The sequence below is a fragment of the Dermacentor andersoni genome, chromosome 8, assembly GCF_023375885.2.
Source record: "Dermacentor andersoni chromosome 8, qqDerAnde1_hic_scaffold, whole genome shotgun sequence".
NCBI classification, from domain to species: domain Eukaryota; kingdom Metazoa; phylum Arthropoda; class Arachnida; order Ixodida; family Ixodidae; genus Dermacentor; species Dermacentor andersoni.
Window position 1 is genome coordinate 86,952,410 of NC_092821.1, and position 22,798 is coordinate 86,975,207.

Below are 22,798 nucleotides of genomic sequence, written 5' to 3' on the forward strand. Positions count from 1 at the left end.
AGTACAGTTAAGGTCCTTATTTAATGGTTAATACAGTGGACTTCTCTCAATTTAACTTTGGTTAATTCAATTTTTTTTATTAATTCTATCCCGACTAAAGGTCTTGGCTAGTGCTCATGCATTTGTAAGGACCCAAATTTCAATACTTCAATCCTGAAATTGGCCTTTGCCAGATAATTCAAACTTGACCCGTCAACACGCAGGCACCTGGCCTCTATGGTGACCACAATAACCACTACTGTGACCCCTTTAGTCGCAGTGTGTCTGTCTCGGTGGGCATAGGGGTCAGTGAATGCATTGAACATATGCTATCTACCATCGAAAATGCCAATTTTTCGTCAGCCCTAGGAAGATTATCAAGTTATAATCGTAGCTCACATTTTAATGCACGCTTTTCTTTTTACAAAAAAAACTGGGTCAAAAATTGCTTGCGCAGAGCAATCAGGAAACCAAAACTGCCTTCCCAACGTTCATATGCTTTACTGCTGAACATAAATGTATTGTAGAAAAGCTGACTTTAGAAAGCCATGCGGCGAAGCTGACTTCAGGAAACCAGCTGCCAATGTGCAACACATAGAATAACACCTTGGTTTGGGCAAGTTGGTTCACCTCTTTTCACAAAAAGCATATTAGACTTTTGCCAATTTTCCTTGCTAAAAGACCAGGCGCGCACTCGACTTCTACTTTGTTTAGGAGTTTCATTGTTATTTTTACATTAGTTTTCTGCTATGAATGCAAAGAATGTGGGCAAATCATTGATTCGGAAGTGCATGTTAGAATAGGGCAAATACCAGCAATGAATAATCGGTGTGTTGGTTATTTTTTCTATCTACACCTTGTTCAACTCGACCCTCTGGATAATTAGACCAATTTCGACGGTCGTGTCAGGGTTGAATCAATTGAAATCGACTCTACGTTTTATGAAAACACGATCTTGCGGTAAAAACATTCAGTGCATTGCTACACTGCCATTGCATGGTACGTTTTCTAGCTGCTAAATTCCATGTGAACAAGAAAAGGCATAACACATGTGCAACTGAGAGCAGTAGGCACTCACCACAGCCGCTTACCCACAGTAGTCGCCTATTGATGTCATGTCATAACACCGGCATGCGCTCATTTTTCTTTTCCGGTACCAGCAAACCTCCTCACAGATCATCGCATGCTGCATTCACAGCTATCGCTGCCATATCCATGGTGATAGCCACCTTCAGCTATCAGTTTGACAGCTTGTACGGCACAATGCCGTTGGAAGCTTAGTGCACGCTTTTAATAGGAAATAATTGAAACACACCGCTGTTTCCTGCAGCAGGTACCGTGAAGTGAGGGTCAGGTTTCACTCTGGTAGAAATGTACTCTGGTGGCATTGTGTGGCATTGTACTTTGGTGGCATTGTACTCCAGTGTCATGTGCCAGCTCAATTTCGTTTCCATTTCCCGCTGCCAGATGGACAAGTTTCCTGCCACAACAACCAAGTGGCCACAACAATACTACCTGCCAAAATGCTCCACCACAAGAAACTGCTGACCCAAGTAGAATTCGAGATGTGCAAACATAAGCCTGCTGAAGCCACAAAAATGACAATGCAGGTTTGCTAGGATCCCACCAGCTCAGCGTACGTCTGCGTCTCATGCTGCAATGATTCACATTACAGAATTTTTGTGACTTTGGATAGTACGTTTTCGCGGTTAGTACGCCTCTTTTTTGCACCTTTTCCATGATGTATGAATGAGTTTCTATTGCATATTGCAGTTTAGCACTACCGTACTTATTCAATTATAAGGCGGTCACGATTATAAGGCGAGGGTGCCAGTTGGGGGACCCCAAAAAAGAAAATAGCACCTTATAGTGTGGCTTCACGGCTTACAGGCGAGCGCTGCCGTAAGTCACACTATAAAGGGAAAGTCGCGCTGCTGTGAAGCCACAATATATGGCGAAATGCACACTGCCGTGAAGCTATACCCAAAGGCCAAATTCGCGTATATGGAGAGAAGATGACATTGAGGCTAAAGAATATGGGGGTAAAAACTTCGTCTCATATTTGAATAAATACAGTACTTGCAATATTCACTAGTTTTGTTATGAAATCGGACTTCAGTTGTCACAGAAAGCACAGCTGCTGTATCTCCCTTGCCTAGCATTACGCAACACCTCCCTCGTCAGCAGTGCACTTTCCATGCAGCTACGCACTATTGTGTATGTACAGTGCAATCTCGATGATACGATCACGGCTAGTACAAATTTCAAGATGATACGAATTTTTCTGTGGTCCCGGCCAAGCCCCATTACTTTGCAACGTGCTAGGGAACGGTTGTTACGAATAAATTTTCGACCCGCGTCGGTTGATACGAAAATTACCGAAGACACTTTGGAAATTCTAAAGTGTACTTGGCGAAAGCTAGACGCTGCTGCCGTCTGCGCTCCGCTTCCCTGGCTTTGCTGTTCGGTGAAATGGCCAGTCGGTGCTGCCGTCTGCGCTCCAATTGACTTGCTTTGGTGTTCGGCGATATCACCTGTCGCTGCTGCCGTTTTCATTCTGCTTCCCTGCCTTCGATACCCGGCGATCTAATCAGCTGCTGTTGGCGTGTCCGTTCTGCCTCCCTTACTTTCGAATCTGGTGACATGTTCCGTCGTCGCATGTGCATTCGCTCCTTGTTCTTCTGGTGTTTGGTGTTGGGGGAATCTGGCGTCCGCTGCTGCTTCCCCGAACCGCTTGGCGCACAATCACTGGGCCGCTTCGGAGCCATGCGTCAGACCCACTCGACTGCAACGAGACGTCTGGCGAAGCAGCGGCAGTGCAGCTGCCACAGCCGACGTGCGCTCGTTCTACTGCTGTGTGACGTCACGGTTGCTATGCACAGCGGCGCCCCCCACCGGTGTGCCGGTTGCTAAGGAAGGGAGGAGGTTGCGCCGCTGCGCGGAGGAGAGGCCACAGTTGGCACGATTCCAGCGCACGGACGGATGTGACCGCGAGCATGAGCCCCACTGACGGCTGCGAAAGAAAACAGCGTGCAGTCACACGATTTCTCCCTTTCTCCTTTGGTGCGGAGGCGGGGACACGGCGCAGGACAGCACGGAGGCCACGACTGGGCGTGAGGAGTTTGAAGCGGTGGCACTTTTGTTTCTTTTCCTCCTTTTCCACATAGCTGCTGTGCTTTGGGCCGCGTTCTTTGTGTTAGACGTGGGCGACGGCGAAGGACCACCACCGGTGGCTGAAACGCTGCACGCGCTCAAACTTCTGAGGCGTGCTATGGCCGCGGATGAAATCAGCGACGACACATGCACGCGTTTTTATGGATTTGGACAAAGTCTGCTAAGTGACCTGACAAAGAAAAAGAAGCAGAAGGACATTAGAGACTTTTTCTTCAAAAAATAAATGCTTTTTACGTACGTGTGCCTGAGTGAGTTCACCTCTGACTCTTTAATTCAGCTAGTTTTAATTGTTCCGATGATACGAATTTCAGCTAATACGAATATTTTTCGTGACCCCGTGAGATTCGTATAATCGAGATTCCACTGTACCACATGACATGCCCCTCTGTCTGTGCACACCTCCTTTATCACTAGCTGCAGGCTCTGGTGCAGATGTTCATGCAACGACACAACAATGCCAGTGCCGAACCATGAACTGTCATTCAGTAGAAGAAAACTGTAAACGAAAGACAGCCACCAACCTGCCCAATAGTCATGAGCACAGCTCTAGCTGTAGCTGTACCACCTCCTGAGAAAAGCTTGAGTGCTCCTTCTTGCCGGTAGACACGCCAGAGGCCATCCAGTGCGTTCTTGTAGCTGAACAAAAGCAATGAGACATGTGATCAGCATGTCAGAGTAAAAGACAACAATACTGTCACGCAGCAGTGATCATGAAAAGTGAGCAGACAAACCCTGAACAATAAATGCAACAAACTCTTTACAGGTGAACCCATGCATGCACAACTCAACCGCAGTATCACCAGGCATGGTCAGTGATTGTTAGGCAGAATTATGACTTGTGATCAGCCCGTATATGAATGGCATCCTCCTATATTCTAATGAACCAACATTCACTGCCTACTGATAAATTTACTACAACAGTTGAGTCGTGTGATGATGAAGCGCCATCTGTCATAAAAATAGCTTCACTATGTATAATACTATTCGCAATAGGTGTGCACAAGGATATTGGTGAGGAAAAAAAACATGGTCAAGTCAATAAAGAATAAACTTCTCTTTAAACATACCAATCTTTACGGACTACCGGGCTATCGGAGACTGGGATGGCAGACTGGGATGGATAGCGATACCTTGTGAAACTCTGTTCAACTGCATTGTGTTAGGCTTTTTTTTGTTATGTGGGTCTTCCATTGAAGAAAAATAAACATTAACTTCGCATTGATGGTTACATAATTGCTGACACTTTACAGCAACAGCTAAGTAGAATGTGGTTAGCCAGTGCAGTTCTGTACACATTTTGGTTGAACTCTGTGCCACTTGATGGCACTATGAATGTGGACTCCCATATAGCGCATTTACTCAAATATAAGGTAAGGTTTTATTCCCAAAATCCTTAGCCTCAAAGCCAGCGCCCACTTAGTACCCAAATTTTGCCTTACAGTGTGGCTTCATGGCAGTGTGGCCGCAATGCCATGAAGCTATACTATAGGGTAAAATTCACGCCGACTTGAGGCTCCACCTACAGAAGGAATTGGCACATACTTGCACTCCACGTGTTGAAGCGCCCTTCATCCCCATTTCATAGTTGCCATTTCACGTTTTGGCTGTGCTAGTAATTCGTTATTTTGGAAAATCTCCAACAAGTCTGAATAATCCCTCAGCTACTCTATATCGCCTAATATTAGCATGCATACTTAAGCTTTCTTTCTTGGGTCCCCTAACTGCTTTCTTGCCTTACAGCCATGACCACCTTATAATGAAATAAATGTGGCAAATGTCTCTGGTAAACAGGTATTCCATGAAGAGTGATAAGTGTATGCCTACTAACAATCTAAAACTCTCTAATGTAATAGAAATGTAACTGTGATGCCACCAATAGGCCTGCAAAAGATCTCCTGTGGATTCTGATTGGCTTGACCAGTAAGCTGCTCAGCTCGGCTGTCAGCCAGCCAAACCAAGCCACTGGTCAGAACGTACATGCGCGTACAGATGCACCATTTCAAGTAGTTCTGCATAAGTATTTGACATTTTTTGCTACCAGAACATATATCTTGTGTCATGTGAAAAAAACTTGCTTTGCAGCAACTCATACTTTAGTTGGATTCTGTATTTTTGGTATTGTTATAGCAGTAGGATACTCATTGAAGTAAAGCAGGGCGAATCAAATCCCAACATTTATACCTTGTAATAAGCAATAATATTTTACATCTATGTTCTATACATACATCAAAGTTCAACTGTGCCCACATACATACCAATACAACACCCTGATCTCTTTGGAGCACATACAAGTGCACTGTCCCCAATTGTGTGGTTAATATGGAGCGTGTAGCATTCCCAACATTAATAACCGTCTCACTGCGTCAGAGTCAAAAAGTTGCTTAATAGGAGAAGCATCGCTAGTGCCTCCCATTATTGACAGCGTCCAGCATGTTCGTGTATGTTGCACATTATTAATGCACTCATGCTCTGACCATGGGTGCCCTCTTATTGATTGGTGTGGACTAGAACGAAATGTGTTGTTTGTGTTAAGGTGCAGAAGCACTCAATACAGCGAAATCCCCATTGATGCGTTCCTCGCTGTTGCATTTTCACAGTGCTGCCTTGAAGCCCATATACTCCTACGCGTTATGTTCCCATTCTGTAATGTTCCTGCATCTTGTGTTGCATTTGAATGTGGCGGTCATGCAAACTTTGCAGTACACAAGCAAATTCGAAAGCACGAAATGTCTGAAGTATGTGATCGTCATTCCCTATAAGATATCACAGTGAGAGTCTAGTTTTTGCTGTCTCCCTAAAGTCAGCTTCACCGCAATACAGCCATGTTATATAGGGTTCAATGTGATATGTGGGTACCGATAGGCTTCTACTGAGTAAGCAATCGTAGCCTGATCCCTTTATTAAAAAGTCACTTTCCTTCTGGAACTTCAAAACATTGACATGTAAAACAAGTACATTCTCACACAAAATTAAAATACCTAAGTTGTATGGGTACCTGCTATCTATATAATCGGTGAAGATATGCTTGTCTTTGTTTTTCAATAGGATGGCAAAATGGGATGCAAGTTATTATAAGTGGTTCTAGGTATTCATTGTATATGGGTTGTTGTTCCTTTCCAATTCTCAGTAAGTAGTTTGTAATATGAGTGTGCCCTATATAGAAAGTGCACAGATCACTTAACGATACTTAACAGTTGGTTATTAAAACACTCTTGGTGACAGCATGCTTTCTATTCACCAAGGAGAGCTCTTGCAAGATGAAATTTGTTATTCCCTTGCACTCCATTTCCCTGCACTAACATGTTTCCTGTTCTCGTTTACACACCCAAAAATGTCATACTTTATCTGCTAAATTCCATGACGAAATGATACTGTGGCATTGAATGACACACAACTTTGCAGAAAGGCACGGTTGTTTGATCAAAGAGGTGTGCTCAAAGTGTGCAACCTAGAGCACTCAATGAGATTGCTGGGCAGCAATTAGTTAAATTTCTCGTAACGTTATGTCGAAAAGGCTCTCCTTATCTAAGACACAATTCTATTCCAGCTCATCCTTGACCCTCCTGCATTTCTAGTACAGTCAATCCTCATCATAAAGAAGTGGCATCCAACATGAATATACCATTGTCAAATCTGATACTGTAGAACCTCGTTCATACGTTTTGGAAAAAATGTGAGAAAGAAACATACGATCCGAAGTATTAACTGAAAAATTTGACCAACTCAAGTATTGATAAGACCTACGTAATGCGAAACGTGTGGATCATTGCGGCACGAGATGCTGGATGCCGCGGAAGCGAAACGTTATGCCCATATTGGGCCGCCTGCAGCAAGAAATGGTGGTGCGTTTTGATTATCGCCTACTAAAAGCGTGCATTAGAGCAATGGCACAAAGCACCATGTGCTGTAAAATAGATTGCTGAAGATACTTATCACAATAGGTTTGACAGCAATAGCTGTGAATGCGGCGTGTGACGACCCAGGAGATTCACTGGTAATAGAATAAGAAACTGCGCGTCATGGTTTTCACGTGAGACAAGCAGTTATATACCATTCTCGACTGCATGCGCCTCACGCCTTTTTGTTGTACACATAAGATCTAGCAGCTGGAAAATGTATACGATTGCAGTATGCAGCAAGGAATGATGGCTCCTGCAGCAGGGAACGGCAGCACGTATTGATTATCGCCTATTAAAAGCGTGCAGTACGGCATAACAATGGCACTCACACGCTGTAAAATAGATAGGTGAAAATGCTTATCGCAATAGGTTTGGCGGCGATGGCTGTGAATGCAGTGTGCGATGACCCAGGAGGAGATTCGCTGGTAATGGAATAAGAGACTATGCACGCCGTCGTTCTCACATGAGACGAGTGGCTATAAATCATTCTCGATAACGTGCACCTCATGCCATTTCCTGTTCACACAGGATCTAGCAGATGGAAAAAGTATACGATTACAGTATGCAGCAGGGAACGGTGGGGAATTTTGGTTATGGCCTGTTAAAAGCATGTGCTATGCTTCCAATGGTACCATGCGCTATGAAACAGATAGGTGAAGACGCTTATTGCAATAGGATTGGCGGTGATAGCTGTGAATGCCACGTGTGATGACCCCGGAGATTTGCTGGTACTGAAATGAAAAAGTGAGTGCGCACCGTCGTTCTCACATGAGACAGGTGGGCGGGTATCGTGGTGAAGCTGCCACAGTGGGCAGCTATAAACTGTTCTTGATTGCGCACGCCTCGCGCATTTTCTTGTTTACATGGGATCTAGTGGCTGAAAAATGTACCATACAATTGCAGTTTAGCAACATACTGTACATCGGTACCAAAGAATCGTATTTTCCAAGAATATATGAACCACCAAAAAATAAGCGTAACTCTATTGGGCCATTCTTTTGTTGCTTGCGAACGTTGGCACTGAGAAAACGTACGTAATGGGAGCGTATCAACGAGGTTCTACTGTATTTGTCTTGAGTGTACACACTGATATCAGCAATAAAGTTTGCAATCAGGTCTATAAGGCTTTGAGTGGTGCTAGTTGGCATGACATAGTTTTGTTTACTACACTGTGCTGTTCACACTAAGGACTCTGTGTGAACAGCACATGCGCACATGTGTGTTCATTTCATTAATTTGTACTTTGTGTGAACAGTACAACCCAGCAAACACAACAATATGAGGTTTGTGCAAAAGAAATGTAAGTGTAACACTTTCAACCGGCCAATTAGGACAGCCCATTGGCAGTTTCACAAGGTGGTACAAAGCTAGTGAGTAACACTAAATTATGATGCTGGGGCTACTGACCAAGACACGCATGCACGTCTGAAATGTGCTATTTCAAGTTGCTCTTGCTGCGTACTGGACATTTCTGCCAACAGAATAGATACTTTGAGCAGCCAGCAAAAAATATTAACTTCACCGTAACCAACGTTGTCTCAGAACTTGCATTATCAGTTTCTTTACAGCAGCAGTGGAACACTGATTGTAATAAAGATTGACCTATCAAATTTCATATTTACTTCATTACAGCTGTGTTCATTATAGAGTAAGCCTCAATATAATGTAGTCGGTAAAATCAGCAATTCGGTTCATTATATCAAAATTTCCTTGCACTGAAATTTGACTTTTTATGCAAATAAGTACAGTCGCCAATACATTTTTCTTGCAAAGAAAGTGGCTGCACAATTTCCCGAATAATCGAGCAGTCGAAAAAAGCAAATTTGATAAGACAACAATTCATTTTCATAAATTTGGGAAATGGCGACGAATGATACGGTCTCATGCCACGTAAGTCGACGATATCTTCACATTGGCGGCACGAATTAACGGAAGCCAGCCATGCCTTCTTTCACGTGCACTTCGCCCCCGCAGCTGATTGTGTTGCCCGCACTGGGACGATGCTATCAGGAAAAGCGCCGGCAGCAGGGAGGGAATGCTTTGACTGTCTTTCTCTCCAGAAGGGTCACCGAAACTCGACATTACGCAACCTAAACGCACGGGAAGACAGCTTACATAGTGCCAGGCCGTCTTTATGAGTTTATGAAAAGTGGAATACTTTGTTATAACAATAATTTCATTATATTGAAGTTTGTTATATCTAGGTTTAACTGTACCAAAGTTTGACTGTAAATAAGCTTAAATTAAACAACACGTCTTTTCCAAACAATGCTGCCACGCTTCCAACCAATTATAGCCTGACTTACTTACCAGAACAAAAGAGGCAAGTTTCATAAAGGCATAAGTACTTACTTTCTCCGGCTTTCAACAGGAAGCTTGATGTCATTTTGCATCCTTCAGCCATTAAAAAAAAGAGAGAATGAGAGAGAAATCAGGATCACCCTGCAGAAACAGCGTTGCCACATCACACATAAATATAAATAGTTTTAGGTGGTTCGTCTCTTGGAACCAATTACCAGTCTGTCTTAGCAATCCAATCAATCTTAAAGCCAATTAAGGTGGCATCATACACTCAATTCCACACCTATTTTTTCTGTGTAGTTGTGCGTAACAGTAACAAGCTTTGACAGTGAGCATGCGAACATGTGACCCCCCCCCCCCCCCCAGAATATGCAGAATGTGGTTTGTAGGTTGAACAGAGACACACTGAAAAAGCACTCGCACGTCATCTGCTACTCTGACTACCGCATGGCATCTAGAAATGACAGAGCATGCAGCCTCATGCACAATGATTACAGTCAGGCAGCAGACTAGCAGACAATGCACATGCACGATTGGGGAGTGCATCCATTAAAATTACAAACCACGACAGTGCACTAGCCACTTCCCAGAGTGCTTTGCGTGCATTGTGACGCGTATGCTACTTTCACTGCCATATAGCTTGTGATTGCACGGTAGACACCGCCACAATGACAACTCCAGCAACCACAATAAACTTCCATTAATTTGACCCTGACAGAACCGACAAAGCTGACCTTATTACCAAGTGAGTCTAATTAAAGGAAGAAGCAGAAATAAAGTCCAAGCAGGCTACTGCTTCAGGTGGCACTATTTACCTAATTTTAGCGCATCTCCAAATCTAGCGTTCAACCAATATCATATTAAAAACATAAAAAGTTGCGTGCCTATGATTCTGCCAATCAGAAACAAGACTAAACCTACAATGTTTACAATGTCTAGATTTGCAGAATGAAAACTTATTCATGCTTAATGTCTATTGTCATCACTAGAGACTGGATGTTTAGGCACTAAAATTCTATTTTAGCGCCCTCTAACAGGAGCTAAAACTGTCAAACACAGCATATATAAGCATCAAAAGTCTGACCTTTAGGCATGTATAGGCTCAAATATTAGGCATTTACACTGTGTATATAAGGATAAACTACGATCTTCTAAAGAACACAGTCCAATAAACACCCTGTTTTGTCATATTAATTATATTTTCAACATAAAACGGAATGAGGCAGTTTGCATAGGTGACAACATTTATCGGAAACCTAGTCAGACTAGACTGGAGAATAAATAAAGTACACAAGGGTAGTGTTTTGGGTGAGTTGCTGTTCAATGGCATTTTGTTGAATTAGCACAACTTAAAAGGAGTGAAGAAAACAACACACACACAAATAAAATAAGCATAAGAAACTGGGAACAAGGAAACGCCGGCCCGTGCCTGCCTTCTACTTTTTTCTCATGTAATTTTCCACATTGGTCTTGTGGCCTTCACTAATGCTGAGTTGTGCTAATTCAAAAAGACCAAGAGGAAAGTTGTGAAAGCAGTGATAACGAAGCACCATCTCAGTATTTTCGTGTTTTATGTTACTGCTGCACCATTTTTACAGAGTATATTAGTTTGCACACACAAGCGGAACACGCTACACATCTATTGATGTTAGCGGCACATACTTGTTTTTCGGGAAGATCAATGTTTCAATGTCCTATTGAGTGGAAGAATGTTAAACATTTAGGACCTTTGGCAGTTCTTTCAGCATTGAAAGTCCAAAATTTTTGCCCAGGACATAAGTTTCAAGCTAACTCTTAGTAACAGCCCAATTACGAATGCTGGCGAAACTTTCCTGAATGTCCGCAATGAGCACCACATTCAATGTCAGAGCTGTGCTCGAGCATTCAAGTATTTCGATAGTGTCCCTTAAAATGTGTAGTGAGCATGCAAATACGCTGAGTTACCTTCAAGCATCTCATTGCGAACAGCAGTGTGTGAGCTCTTCTCACCGAAATACCCTCGTCTGCTTCAAAGCTGGTAATAACCGCCTTTACACTGGCAAAGTGTTTGTTTATTAAGTGGCTGCCTTCAGCCCAGTTTTTCAGCAACTGAAATCAGTTTAATCAAAATTAGGTTAAGACGAAACATGTAAAAAAAAGGAATTTCCAGAAAGATTAAAGAAATCTGATATAAGCACAAGCATTAAATTAACCATCTATAGGCTCAACAAAGATGCCATTTAATTTTTTTAACATCCATAGCTTCGTGCTTATATAGTAAATAAGCACGTTCAGGAAGTAAAAATAGCGCATTGTGGTGTTGTCTCCCTTCCGTCCTTATTTGTTGGCACTAAATATGCTTTCAATTTACCAACACGCCCAACAAATGGCAAGGTAAAAAGGGCATTTTGCTTAAAGTTCTGGTCTCTAGTCATCAGTCAGCTTTTGATTGCTGTCTAAGCACCATGTGTTGTTCTCCTTGCAGTTCATTGCATTTGATATTCTGCTTTTCTTGAACCACTCTAGTCGCGCAGAAGCGCCGGACTAGTGCGAGTGCACCAATCACCTCGGAGTATGTGAGCAAGGGATCGTCATTGCTTTGCACATTGTGTCCATGATCACTTTTGCTCGGTACGATGCCGGCAATGTAGTCTTCGTTTTCGGGATCTCCCATGGCCTTGACACCATCATCCACACTCACAAACTCGTTGCCCGTTGATCTGTCAACGGCTTCCAGAAATTCTGACAGCTCGCTCCAAACTTCGGAGGCACTGGCAACGGCTTCAGCAAGTTGAACGTGCCGAATGCGATTTTTTTTCTTTTCACGGGTACATTACACGCATTGAAACAGTTTCTTCCATATCAGTAATAAATAATATCGTTAATATCGACAAGTCTCTGGCAACAACGCAGCCATGTCCACTTTGAGGGAACAGAAACAGAGATGGGTGTGCTTAACTGCCAGTGACATGGAAACACATGGCGGGTATGCTGCAGAAACTGCGGCATTTGTCTTCACTACTATCCTGATAGGGCACGTTTCTGCCAAGTGCGGGCAAATATCTTAGCTGTGTTACAAGCGTCGGCATATGAATAGGGTACACTTCTAACGTATCAGTGTAAACATGGCTACTATCGTTGCCGCTCGCGATTTGTTGCATGCCCACGTGTGCAGACGAGAAGAATCGAAAGGCGCCTTTTTTGTTGTTGTTGCTGACCACAACCATTATAAAGCCTACAAGCAATAAAGCCAAGGCCAGTTTGGTTATAGCTCTTTTTTTCATGGAAGTGTGGAAAGTGATGAAAGGAATAAAACGGGGCATCTGCTTAATAAGAATGTTTGGTGCGTGCAGACCACTTAGTATGTCTTGAAGAGTTGTTCGCAATAGCATTCGACAGCATTCGAAAGATGGTAAGCTCGATCACCATTAGCTAGACTTGGCACACGGCATATCGCTGTGGCAAGTTCGGGGTGCGACCATTACACAGGAAAGAAAAAAAAATCTAATTTTGACGACAAAATTCAGAGGTGCGATCATTGCGCGAGTGCAATCATCATGCAAGTAAACACGGTATACCGCCTCACTCAAACTGCCTTTTATAAGATGGCAGAGATCTCATATTTCACAGTGTAGAAGACCCCATTTCCCCTCGAAATTTTCGTTTGTGCGTCTTATCGACTAGTGTGATTTGTGTGTGTCTCCTTACCCCACAAGTGTCGCAAAGCACTGCACAGCAGCATTTATGACAACTAAGAGGCTGAACTTTTTAATAGTGGAGCCACACCACTCATGGATGTGAGCTTATGAGGCTAAACGTGTGGACAGAAAGACGGACGCAGAAACAAATGAACAGTGTTGATGCCATCTCGAAACTTTCACACGGACTAGCTTCCCATGAAGCCATAAACATTTATAGCCTCTAATTGCTCTTACGATAATGTCCACTCACAATATACTGCATTCAGAAGTAAACAAAGACTCAACAGAGTGGCTCATGATCTTTTGCTGCGTAAAAAAGAGCGCAGCTATGTGAAAATATCACAATATGTGCGAAGTTACAGCAGCGATGTTGGTGACTTGGTTAGGTGTGGAATGGAAAGTTTGGCCTTCCTTTTCTCTGCTAACAATGGACATTTATTTCTCTGACAGAGAAATGTAAACAGAGCCTTGAAATGAAAATATGCTAGTTTGAACTAATTCAGTGCATCAACAACTGCTGAAACTTCAGTGCACCGGCATGTTTCATTCCAACCCCCCTGCAATGCAGTCGTCAGAGCTGGGAATTTAACATGTGACCTCTGCTCAACTACAGAATATACCAAAACCTATAAGCCCCTCCAGTAGGTACTAGGCAGTTTTAGTATGGGGTACGCAAAGCCTTTGTGGATGCTATAAAGTCACAAGTTAAAAATGCACATGCACAGAATGCTATGAAGAGTACTGTAGGTCACGCGCACATACTATCACTTAGATTTAGCTTGCGAGTTTTACGTGGTTACCGCGGCTAGTGTAACAATATGACGGTGCCAAAGCCATCTGCCTCAACCCAAATCCAGCCTTGTTAGTTGTTCTGTGCTGCGACAGCAAAACATTAATGGTAACATCAGCTTTTGCTAAGTGCCATCTCCCTGAGAACAAAGTGTTGGCAACATTTGCAGCTGTCCTCAGGCTGCAGGCCCAACAAACGATGCCACTATTGCCACAAAAGTGCCTTGATTTCTATACACCAGATGGCGCCACAGCACTGGACGTTGGCCATCCATTTTCCATGTGAAATACTGTACTAAAATTCTCATCAAGGATATGTGTACAGTTAGGCCTTAGCCATATTGTGTGCACCTATGTAAACAGCCAAAACACTGTACTGAAATTGCCTAACGGCTAATGCTTTCTCACCTGACGTTCACCATGTCAGCAGGGGTACCGACAAAGCCGCCAGTGGCGCCCGCAACACCAGCAACGAAGATCTTCTGGTAGAACTTCATGTTCTCACCCGGCTTAACCAGGTACTGCCGAATGACCTCGTACATGCCGAACCGTGTCGTTGAGTAGGTCAACTGCAGCATGACAACAATTGTGCCTGGAACCCCGCGACGAGTTAACAGTGATCTTTATTTTTAGCCAGACACTATCATTCAGGATACATACTGAGGCTCTGCTATGGCTGATAGTGAGGCATAGCTTGCTTAGGTGCACTGTTATAGATGATTACAGGCCAATTCTCAATGCCTTTTGGCAAAATAAGAATCAGACTGCAAATAATATTTTCGATGATACCATTTAACTTGCATTGCATTAAACAAATATCAAACTAGGTTCACAGGCACTTGTAACCAAGGTAACGAAAACACACAGCATTGAAGTTTTTCTCAATTTGGGAAACACTGGTAAGTCCTGTGTGTTTAATAGGCTGGGTAACAGCCAGAGATAGGCTGCATGGAGAATGCCATATTATATGTACACATATGCTGTCAGGAAAAATTCTCATGCATTTTGCCTGCCCTATTTTATCTATTGACTCCACATGTATTTTGCAGCAAACAAAAATGGCTGCACATTGTCAGCGCACCACCGCTGTCTGCACATTATGCGACAGTTTGAAATTACTTAAACACACAGCACATCTAAACCAAAATAAAACGTTCAGGCGCAGCTCCAAATGCCTGGGTACTTACATCTCATGAAATTTTTACATGGACTACAATTCCGTTAAGGTGGTATTAAAGGGTCATTACAACAACCAACCTGCCGCAGTATGGACGCGCTGAGCCCATTGTACATGGCCAGGACACCCTGGTGACGGATGATCGTCATTGTGCTCTCCACCAGGCTGACGCGCCCCACCGACTGTGTCTGCAAATGCACCTACAAAGGGGGGGGGGGGGGGGGTGAATGTGCATACATTAGTAAATTCATGCTCTTACTACCGTGCTGTGTATCCTGCTGATGGTAACAGACCTTTGTTGAGCGCTAGCTCATTCAGTGCTTCTATAGTGACCCTAGTGGACTTACTGGAATGTTCCTTTATTGTCCTTTTTCTATCCTCCATGATTCCTTTGTCTTCCTCTCTTCTACCCTTTCTATTCCCTCCACTTCTGAAGGCAGTTGGCTGGTACTTTTGGTACCTCTGATACCTCAGCCAGATGGGCAAATTCGGTGTCACTCTTAGTGAGCGCATTAAGTGCATTAGTTGAACTATGATACATGCAAGTGTGTAGCCTCAACAGCAGTGCTTATAAAATATTTAAAATACCATTTCATGTAGGGCCGACACTAATTTTTAAAGCGCTGTTTTTCTGACTTCAAACTAAATGTTGCCGTGCCATCTGTGATGGAAAACGCCATTCTAGCTCTGTTCATCTTTGATGCAAAGTGGTCTTGGCTTGTGACAACTATTAAAAACACTGCGCTTGACAATAACACAGCACTATTTTGCAAACATTCTCTACAAATGACAAATTATAATATGCCTAAGCCCTGCAGTCACAAATTATGATCGACTATAGATAAATGTGTGAAATTTACATAATTTTATGCCAAGGTATCGGAGACTCCACAGAAAGCAAGTCAAGATGGGAGAATGACATTGTGCATTTTAGATAGTGACCCATCATAATTACATAATAATTAAATATTCATTTATTCTGCAGTCAGTCATGCTACATTTCCTCCTTAAAAATATTGAATCACCCACTTGAATTACATGCGCACATTAATTATTCGCAGCAAGCATCACAAGGGAAAAAAAATATCTCTCGCAATTACATGTACTACTGAAATGTCCCACTTCAAACATTCCGTCAAACACGGCAGTACCTTCACCAAAGCTGTAGTCTCAAGTGATACATTTGACTAAGTGAAATGGGCGTACTTTAGGAAAGCATAATGTTCAATTTACTGAAAGCTTATGTTCACTGTCTATTCCTTGCAGCCACTGTGCACAAATGGCAAAAATAAGTCACATCAACAAACATGTACGCCATGACTGAAGGGCCTAATGATTTACAGACCGGCACTGCTATGAACAAAAAAATTGCGCTTTCCTTTCTTACAGAGCAGCATCCCACCGAATTGAAACTCGTTGCATCAAAGTGTTACTTAATTTGCCTGTGTGACTAGAACATGACATTTTTTAAAAATTATTTTCACCTCAAGCAATAATAGAAGTCACAGTTTCAGCCAAAAGGCAGAGCATTGATAGCGATAGCAAAGTATTAGATAACTACAATAAGTAAGCTTCGTAGTTTTACTGGCCATATAAGTTGCAGTAAACATTCGCTTATTAATTAAATTAACAAGCATGGTGCTATGTGCACACAGGCAAGCGTGAGCACGTCTCACTCAATGACCGCCAACACTTGCTGTCACAACACTGGCAAGATGAAGAATGCAAACAGGGGACAGCAAACGGTTCTGCTATATCATGCTTCAATGAATCTCCGAAAGTTGATATTACATGACCTCCAGCACTATGCACCCAGAAGCTCAGCGCAGATGCAGCCATCAGCCATCTTGGCTCACCCCAGCTTTGCATCCGCCAGAGATTACCTCCAAAATAGGGCGCAGGAAGTGCACGTGCCAAGTCGCTCAGAAAGCCTTTCGCACTCTGGCATTTCAGCATCAAACATCAGATAAAAATAATATATCTTATACGTGTTTCCCAACAATCATACTTTTTCTCTCTATTTCTCATTTTTTGGAGGAGGAATTGTTCGCAAGGCATATGGAGAGCAAAGGAACATCCAACGATCATACCTGTTACACACGCTTCTCACACGGATGAGAATTACACTTAAAAACAATCATACTTGTTAAGTGTGACTCTTATCTATGTGAGAAGCTTGTGGTTGAGATTTTACAACTTCCAAATTACAAGTCAGCGCCCCTTTGAGGGACAATGCACTGTCTGTGTTGAATGGGCTGGCTGGACAACCACCGTGACAAACCTTGAGCAGGTCAAGGGGGTGTGTGAAGCAGGCAGCCATAGATCCTGCCAGACCCCCGAAGTACCACCGGGCCAGACGCACTTGCTTGCGAGGCGGGGCCGCCCCCGGCAGCTGCTGCTTTTGCATCGCCATTCTGAAGGTATCATTACAGAGAGACAGAGCAACACATCACACAAAAGATAGGGCAATGTATTAAAAAGACCAACTGCATCGAAACAGTGGACCTTGTAAGAAGCCTAGTTGCAGATAATGTACAATGGATGCATCATGAACAAGCCATCAAATATAGACCTTTTTGACACTGAAACGTAGAAGAAAAAAAATGCTGCCATTATCGCTTACTGGAAGTGATGAATGACCCAGAACATGCATCTCCTTGGAATGGCCTTTGAGATTAGGCACTGCCCATGGCACACTGAAAAATCTTGGAAGCCACGTGCTGGAATTTACATCATATCCACTATCATAACCACCAGGGCATCATGTCAACTGCTTAGGTGCTGTTTAAAGGGTGCTAATGATAAAATTAGACAGTTAACAATGCTGAAGCTTTGCCCAGATTGCTTCATTAGTGCATACTATACTAATTTAAAATTAATTTAGGCAAAGTTGCATTTCATTGCAGTCAGCCTTTAAAGGTTTATAAACGACAGAGCCACAGGCAAGTTCAAAACTCTGGGTGAAGTCAATGTGCTCACACTAGAAAAAAGTATTCAAAGCAACAAGGACAGATGAAAAGGAAGTGGAAAGGAAATGTATATGCCCCATCAACTTCCTCTCAGCCAACTGCTCGCATTTGAAATAGGCGATGTGCCTACGCTTTTTGAATGGGAACATGCACCAGCATTAATCACTATATTCCATTCGATTCAATTCTACTAAAGCATGTGAGGATTATACATTAAGGCGGCAAATACGACAAGCAGTAACAATTTATTACCACCATCACCACACAAACATAAAAGTGCAGAAACTAAGAGGATATATCTTATGCCAGAATGGGAAATTCAAAACAAGTATTCATAAAAAAAGTGCACAGAACATGCACATCTCCAGCTCACTTAATTTCATTTGTCTGTGCTGCTTCACACCTCTTCTTGTTCACCAATATGAATATTTACCATTTAACCAGGATGTCTACCAAGATGACATGTCCAAATTCCCTGAGTTTTCCACGTTTTCCCTGAGTGCCTTTGAAAAATTCCCTAAGGACACAGAACTTTGTTTTATGTCAAGACAGGCTGACCCCATGTTGCCCGATGCTGTCACTCTGTAGTGAGCATGTTAAACAACAAAAAACAACTTAATCCAGTTTTAATAGTAAGGAGTAGTGTTTATTTTATTCAAAAAGAAAACAGAAGGGTGCAGTTAGTCAAATTAACAGTGAATAAAATATCTATTAAAAATGGCAAAACCCATCACATATAGCGTCTATTATTCTGAATTACGAATAAAAGGAGACGCATATGGAAGCAAATATTTTCGAATATCAGCTATTTCTATCAACTGATAGCAAGCTTATTGGCATGAGGCCCAAACTTTGTCACAAGTGAGATTCTCTCTGAACAGCTGGTAAGTCAAACTCAACTGTCCTGACATACTCTCAGCCTGTGCACAATGCCTCTGTGGTGCGTTTCACTGCTTTAAAGAGTTTATCTTGGTTTGGGTGAGGAACACCTGAATCTCGGCGTCAGCCAACATTTTGTTTTTTGAGTTCAAGCTTCTTCAAAGAAGCGGTGGCACACTTCCTTCCCATTCATTCCTCAAAGCATACATAGGTCCTTTCTGTTCTCGTCCTCCTTCCACCGCTCGTTCGCCCCACGGACGATTTAAAGCATCCTCTTGGTCAGTTGTACAGTCAACGTCCGATTTTTCAGACTCCCTAGGGGTCGCGAAAACGTCCGAAAAATAGGGCAGTTCGAAAAAAAAATTAATGCATGTCTTTTACTGCCCTTAAGGGCTCAAATCGCCACAGGCAGATACGAAAAAGCTCTGAAGGCCTGCCAGTACACTCATTCGGCATATTGGTACTCGTACTGTGACAGGAGTTGGCGGGTGCACGCGTGCATAATAAAGGAATACATACTGTGTCCCGTAACAATTGCCCCTTCCCACGCTTGTTATGCTTCACCGCAGTACATTCGCGTATGCTTCACCGCGTAACAGTGCTATATCGAGGTGAAGCTGACCTTCGGAAACCGGCTTTATGCAACGCGCCGTGCATTCCGAGCTTCGAAGCCAATCGCGAGGACCCTAAAGGCGGAGTAGCTGCTATTGCTGACAGCGGCGAATTCTTTCAATGAAAAACACGACACAGAACTGCGAGAAGCTTAATAACGAACGTCGAAGCAGATAGGCGTAACGATGCCGCGGTGGTGGCTACCGCTGCCAGCGGATCTGCGTGCGAGAGCGTCGATTCGAGGCGGCGCGGTAATCAAAATGGAGGCGGTGGTGGCTTTAATTGATGCCGTTTCGGACCTGAGTTTACGGCAAAAAAAGTCCGGAAAAGCGGACAACGAAGGGTTTTTGCGTCCGAAATTTCAGACGTTCTGATACACTGACGTGATGGTGACGCGAAGCCGTCCGAATTATCAGGCATACGAAAATCGGTCGTCGACTGTGCACCGACAACTCCTCCAGCCGACGATTCGTTATGATTCCTCTCTGTTACTCGAGCCAGCATTACCGCGACTTTCGTCCCCTTCAATAAAATTACAACTAATTTTCCCTGATAGAAGCATATATTCCCCAACTTTTCTCTGAGTATTTGCAGACTACTCAAAATCGCTGAGAATTCCCGCTTTTCCGGATTGGTAGATGCCCTGAGCTCCCAATTCTATTTAAAAGAGTCTGTGGCTGACATAGTAGAATGGCTAACAAGAAGCAATAACTATTCACTACCAACAGCCCCACACAGATGAACATAAAGCATAAAAGTAGAATAGTACATCTATTGTTTATTTCAGCACTTGTTCCTCTTCATTTCTATGTTAAGCACCTGCCTCTTGTAGTGAGTGCCTTTAGTAATTCACAAGTACATTTCATCACATTCATAGAGGCCCTAGCAATTGAACAGTTTACGAAACATTTGCATAACGCTTACTGATGAAACATTGATGGAAAGTTGCCCAAATTTCTGCTCTTACTTTCTCCCTTTAGGGTAAAAAATAATTTCAGGGTTGACGAGATTAACATAGGCAGGAATTATTCAGAAAAAGTCTACCTCCCTTACAAACCATACCAGGCACTAATGTTACAAGCTTTACTAATGTTACAAGCTTTACAAGCTTTACGAGCTTTACAAGCCTATTCTTGACTCAAAAAAGCCAAGAATAGCTATTTCCAATTACTGAAGCCAAAGTTTATGAACTGTGTAGTCTGCTGAGAAACAGTGCAATATTGTGCACATTATATGGGATTGAAAAATAAAAATAAATCCATGGACACCTAAGCACTTCTTATGAGTTGTGAATGCGAAAACATTAATGTCCAACTGAACATCCCTCAGCGGTCCTTCGAGCTTGTGCAGCGAGTAATGTTTGCGTTAATGCTCGTTTTACCTGCTGTGTATTACGAGAGTTGACAACGATAGTGGATTGCGCTGCCGGCCTGCTCACTCATTTTGCTACACTCTTCCACTCCCTTACTTCGTCTGCAGTGTACTGGCTTGGATGGGCACATTTCGCTACTGCTGAGGTTGCGGCTGCCCACAATGTAGATGCTTCATACCTGGGCACAGAAAATGGCATTAACTTCCTAATGCCTTAAGATTCAATTTCATTTGCGCAGTGCCACATGGGCAAATCAAATGGATTTTGCATTAATGCCACTAGTCACTGAAGGCGTTCGCCAGAAGTCATTCGACTGAGAAATGTGTGCTCTCGACACCATAGCTTACTCAGTGCAGTTTACTTAAATTATTTGAAACAATATCCTATCTAGGTAGAAACAAATTTTTCTGGTGTTTAAGCCATATCGCACACATAAACAAGCACATCAACTTCTATATAATGCAAAAACAACATTAGAAGAGATGCTGCTTCAAGCGGAGTCGTGTTATATGTTGGCAACAAGTATACAACAAGGACTATTTCATCGCCATCGCCATTGTGCTTCGTCGGTCGCAATGTTGTAAAAGACAGTGACAAACTAAAGCTAGTGGCACCATAGTATGCCTATTTCTACATTTCGCTAGCCTTGAAAGCAGACTAAACTTGTAAATGCATGTTTATCTTTTTATTATTACCCTAAAATTAGTCAATTTAGAAGACGCTGTTGTTGACACCATTGGGTAAAACGTCATTAAATTTGAATGTGTGGCAGCACCGTGGAAAGAAGTGTCATTCAGGAACTTAAGGCCTTCACAACTAAATACCAATTTCTGTGCCCGTGTGGCACGGGTATTAACCTACATAGCACTACATGCTGCTCAAGCCAGAGTCATGAGCGCATCCCGTGCGTTGGTGATGTGGCATCGGAGCCACAGGAAGTTAGCTGCCCTTTTGTTCACTGCTACAGACACTGCTGGCTTTTTTGCTCAATGGGCATTTGCCAATTTTGCATCAAAATGTTTGCCTGCCACGAGCCAGCCTTGAGGTGCCGATGAAGTGACCAAGACTTGTAAGCAGGTCACGAGCTGCAGTTTCGCAACCTCTGCAGTATGCCATCTGGTTATTGTGGCTTAAAGTTGTATTTTCACAGACACACATCAGCATATTTTTCTAATGAGCATTTTTTCTATATAATGGCTCAAAATTGGCTTGTAGGAGGCAGATGCTTTATGGGACATCAGAGTTGCCAAAGCACCAGCAGGCAAATGCCATGAAAACTGTCATGCTAATACTGTCTCCAGCTTGAAAGCAGCCGAGGTTGGTAAACATGCTACAAACGCTGCTTTTTTGACAATCCCTCTTTCACAAGTGTCTTTCCACATCACACTAACACGAAGTTGATACTGCTTGGAAGAATAACAGCTTGCAAAATTTATAACCTCACAGTGAGCTGCTGCGGGAACATAAACGTGGTGTCACATTCATTTGTGTTTCTTTTCTGGCTTTACCAAGCCTCTTCTCTAGATAAGAGTGGCTTTTCCAGTATCACAGAAAGATAATTAGCTAATGCAGCTCAAGTTATTTTCTCTTTAGTGTCCCTTTAAACAATAGCAAGGTGTGGATTGTGCTTACAGTACACATGACACAACTATAGCTCAGACACCCAGGCTCTATTAGCCACTGAGAATGAAGAGAAACAATGTAGCTTTCCTTTAAGACAAGAATGAAGAGATGAAGTTTGATTCAACAGGAAATGCAGTCAATTTATGGCAATTAGGAACGACAAAAAAAAAGGAATTCATCACAAACCCGTGCCAACTTTGTTCAAAATTTTTCCCTTCGTAGCATATTGCAGCCTATTCATAGGTCCTTTAGGCTTCAACATCCACAATTTTATTAAACAGGATGATGAACCTTCTCTTGTACTTTACGAAAAACTGCAAGCCAAATGTCCCTACTGCTGGCCT

The 22,798-nt window shown here is 42.9% G+C and overlaps 1 protein-coding gene across 3 annotated transcripts in view; it reads right to left on the reverse strand.

The window, feature by feature from the left end:
- The window catches only part of Dic1 (Dicarboxylate carrier 1), a 47,065-nt gene that overhangs the window by 14,362 nt on the left and 9,905 nt on the right, over positions 1-22,798 (reverse strand). For all 3 annotated transcript variants that reach the window (XM_050176996.3, XM_050176997.3, XM_055069825.2), the window contains exons 2-6: positions 17,281-17,413; positions 15,080-15,199; positions 14,231-14,391; positions 9,405-9,446; positions 3,675-3,789 (exon numbers count right to left, since the gene is read on the reverse strand). In XM_050176996.3, the coding sequence (XP_050032953.1) occupies positions 3,675-3,789; positions 9,405-9,446; positions 14,231-14,391; positions 15,080-15,199; positions 17,281-17,412 (570 nt within the window). In that variant the 5' untranslated portion in view covers position 17,413. The remainder of the gene's footprint in view (positions 1-3,674; positions 3,790-9,404; positions 9,447-14,230; positions 14,392-15,079; positions 15,200-17,280; positions 17,414-22,798) is intronic.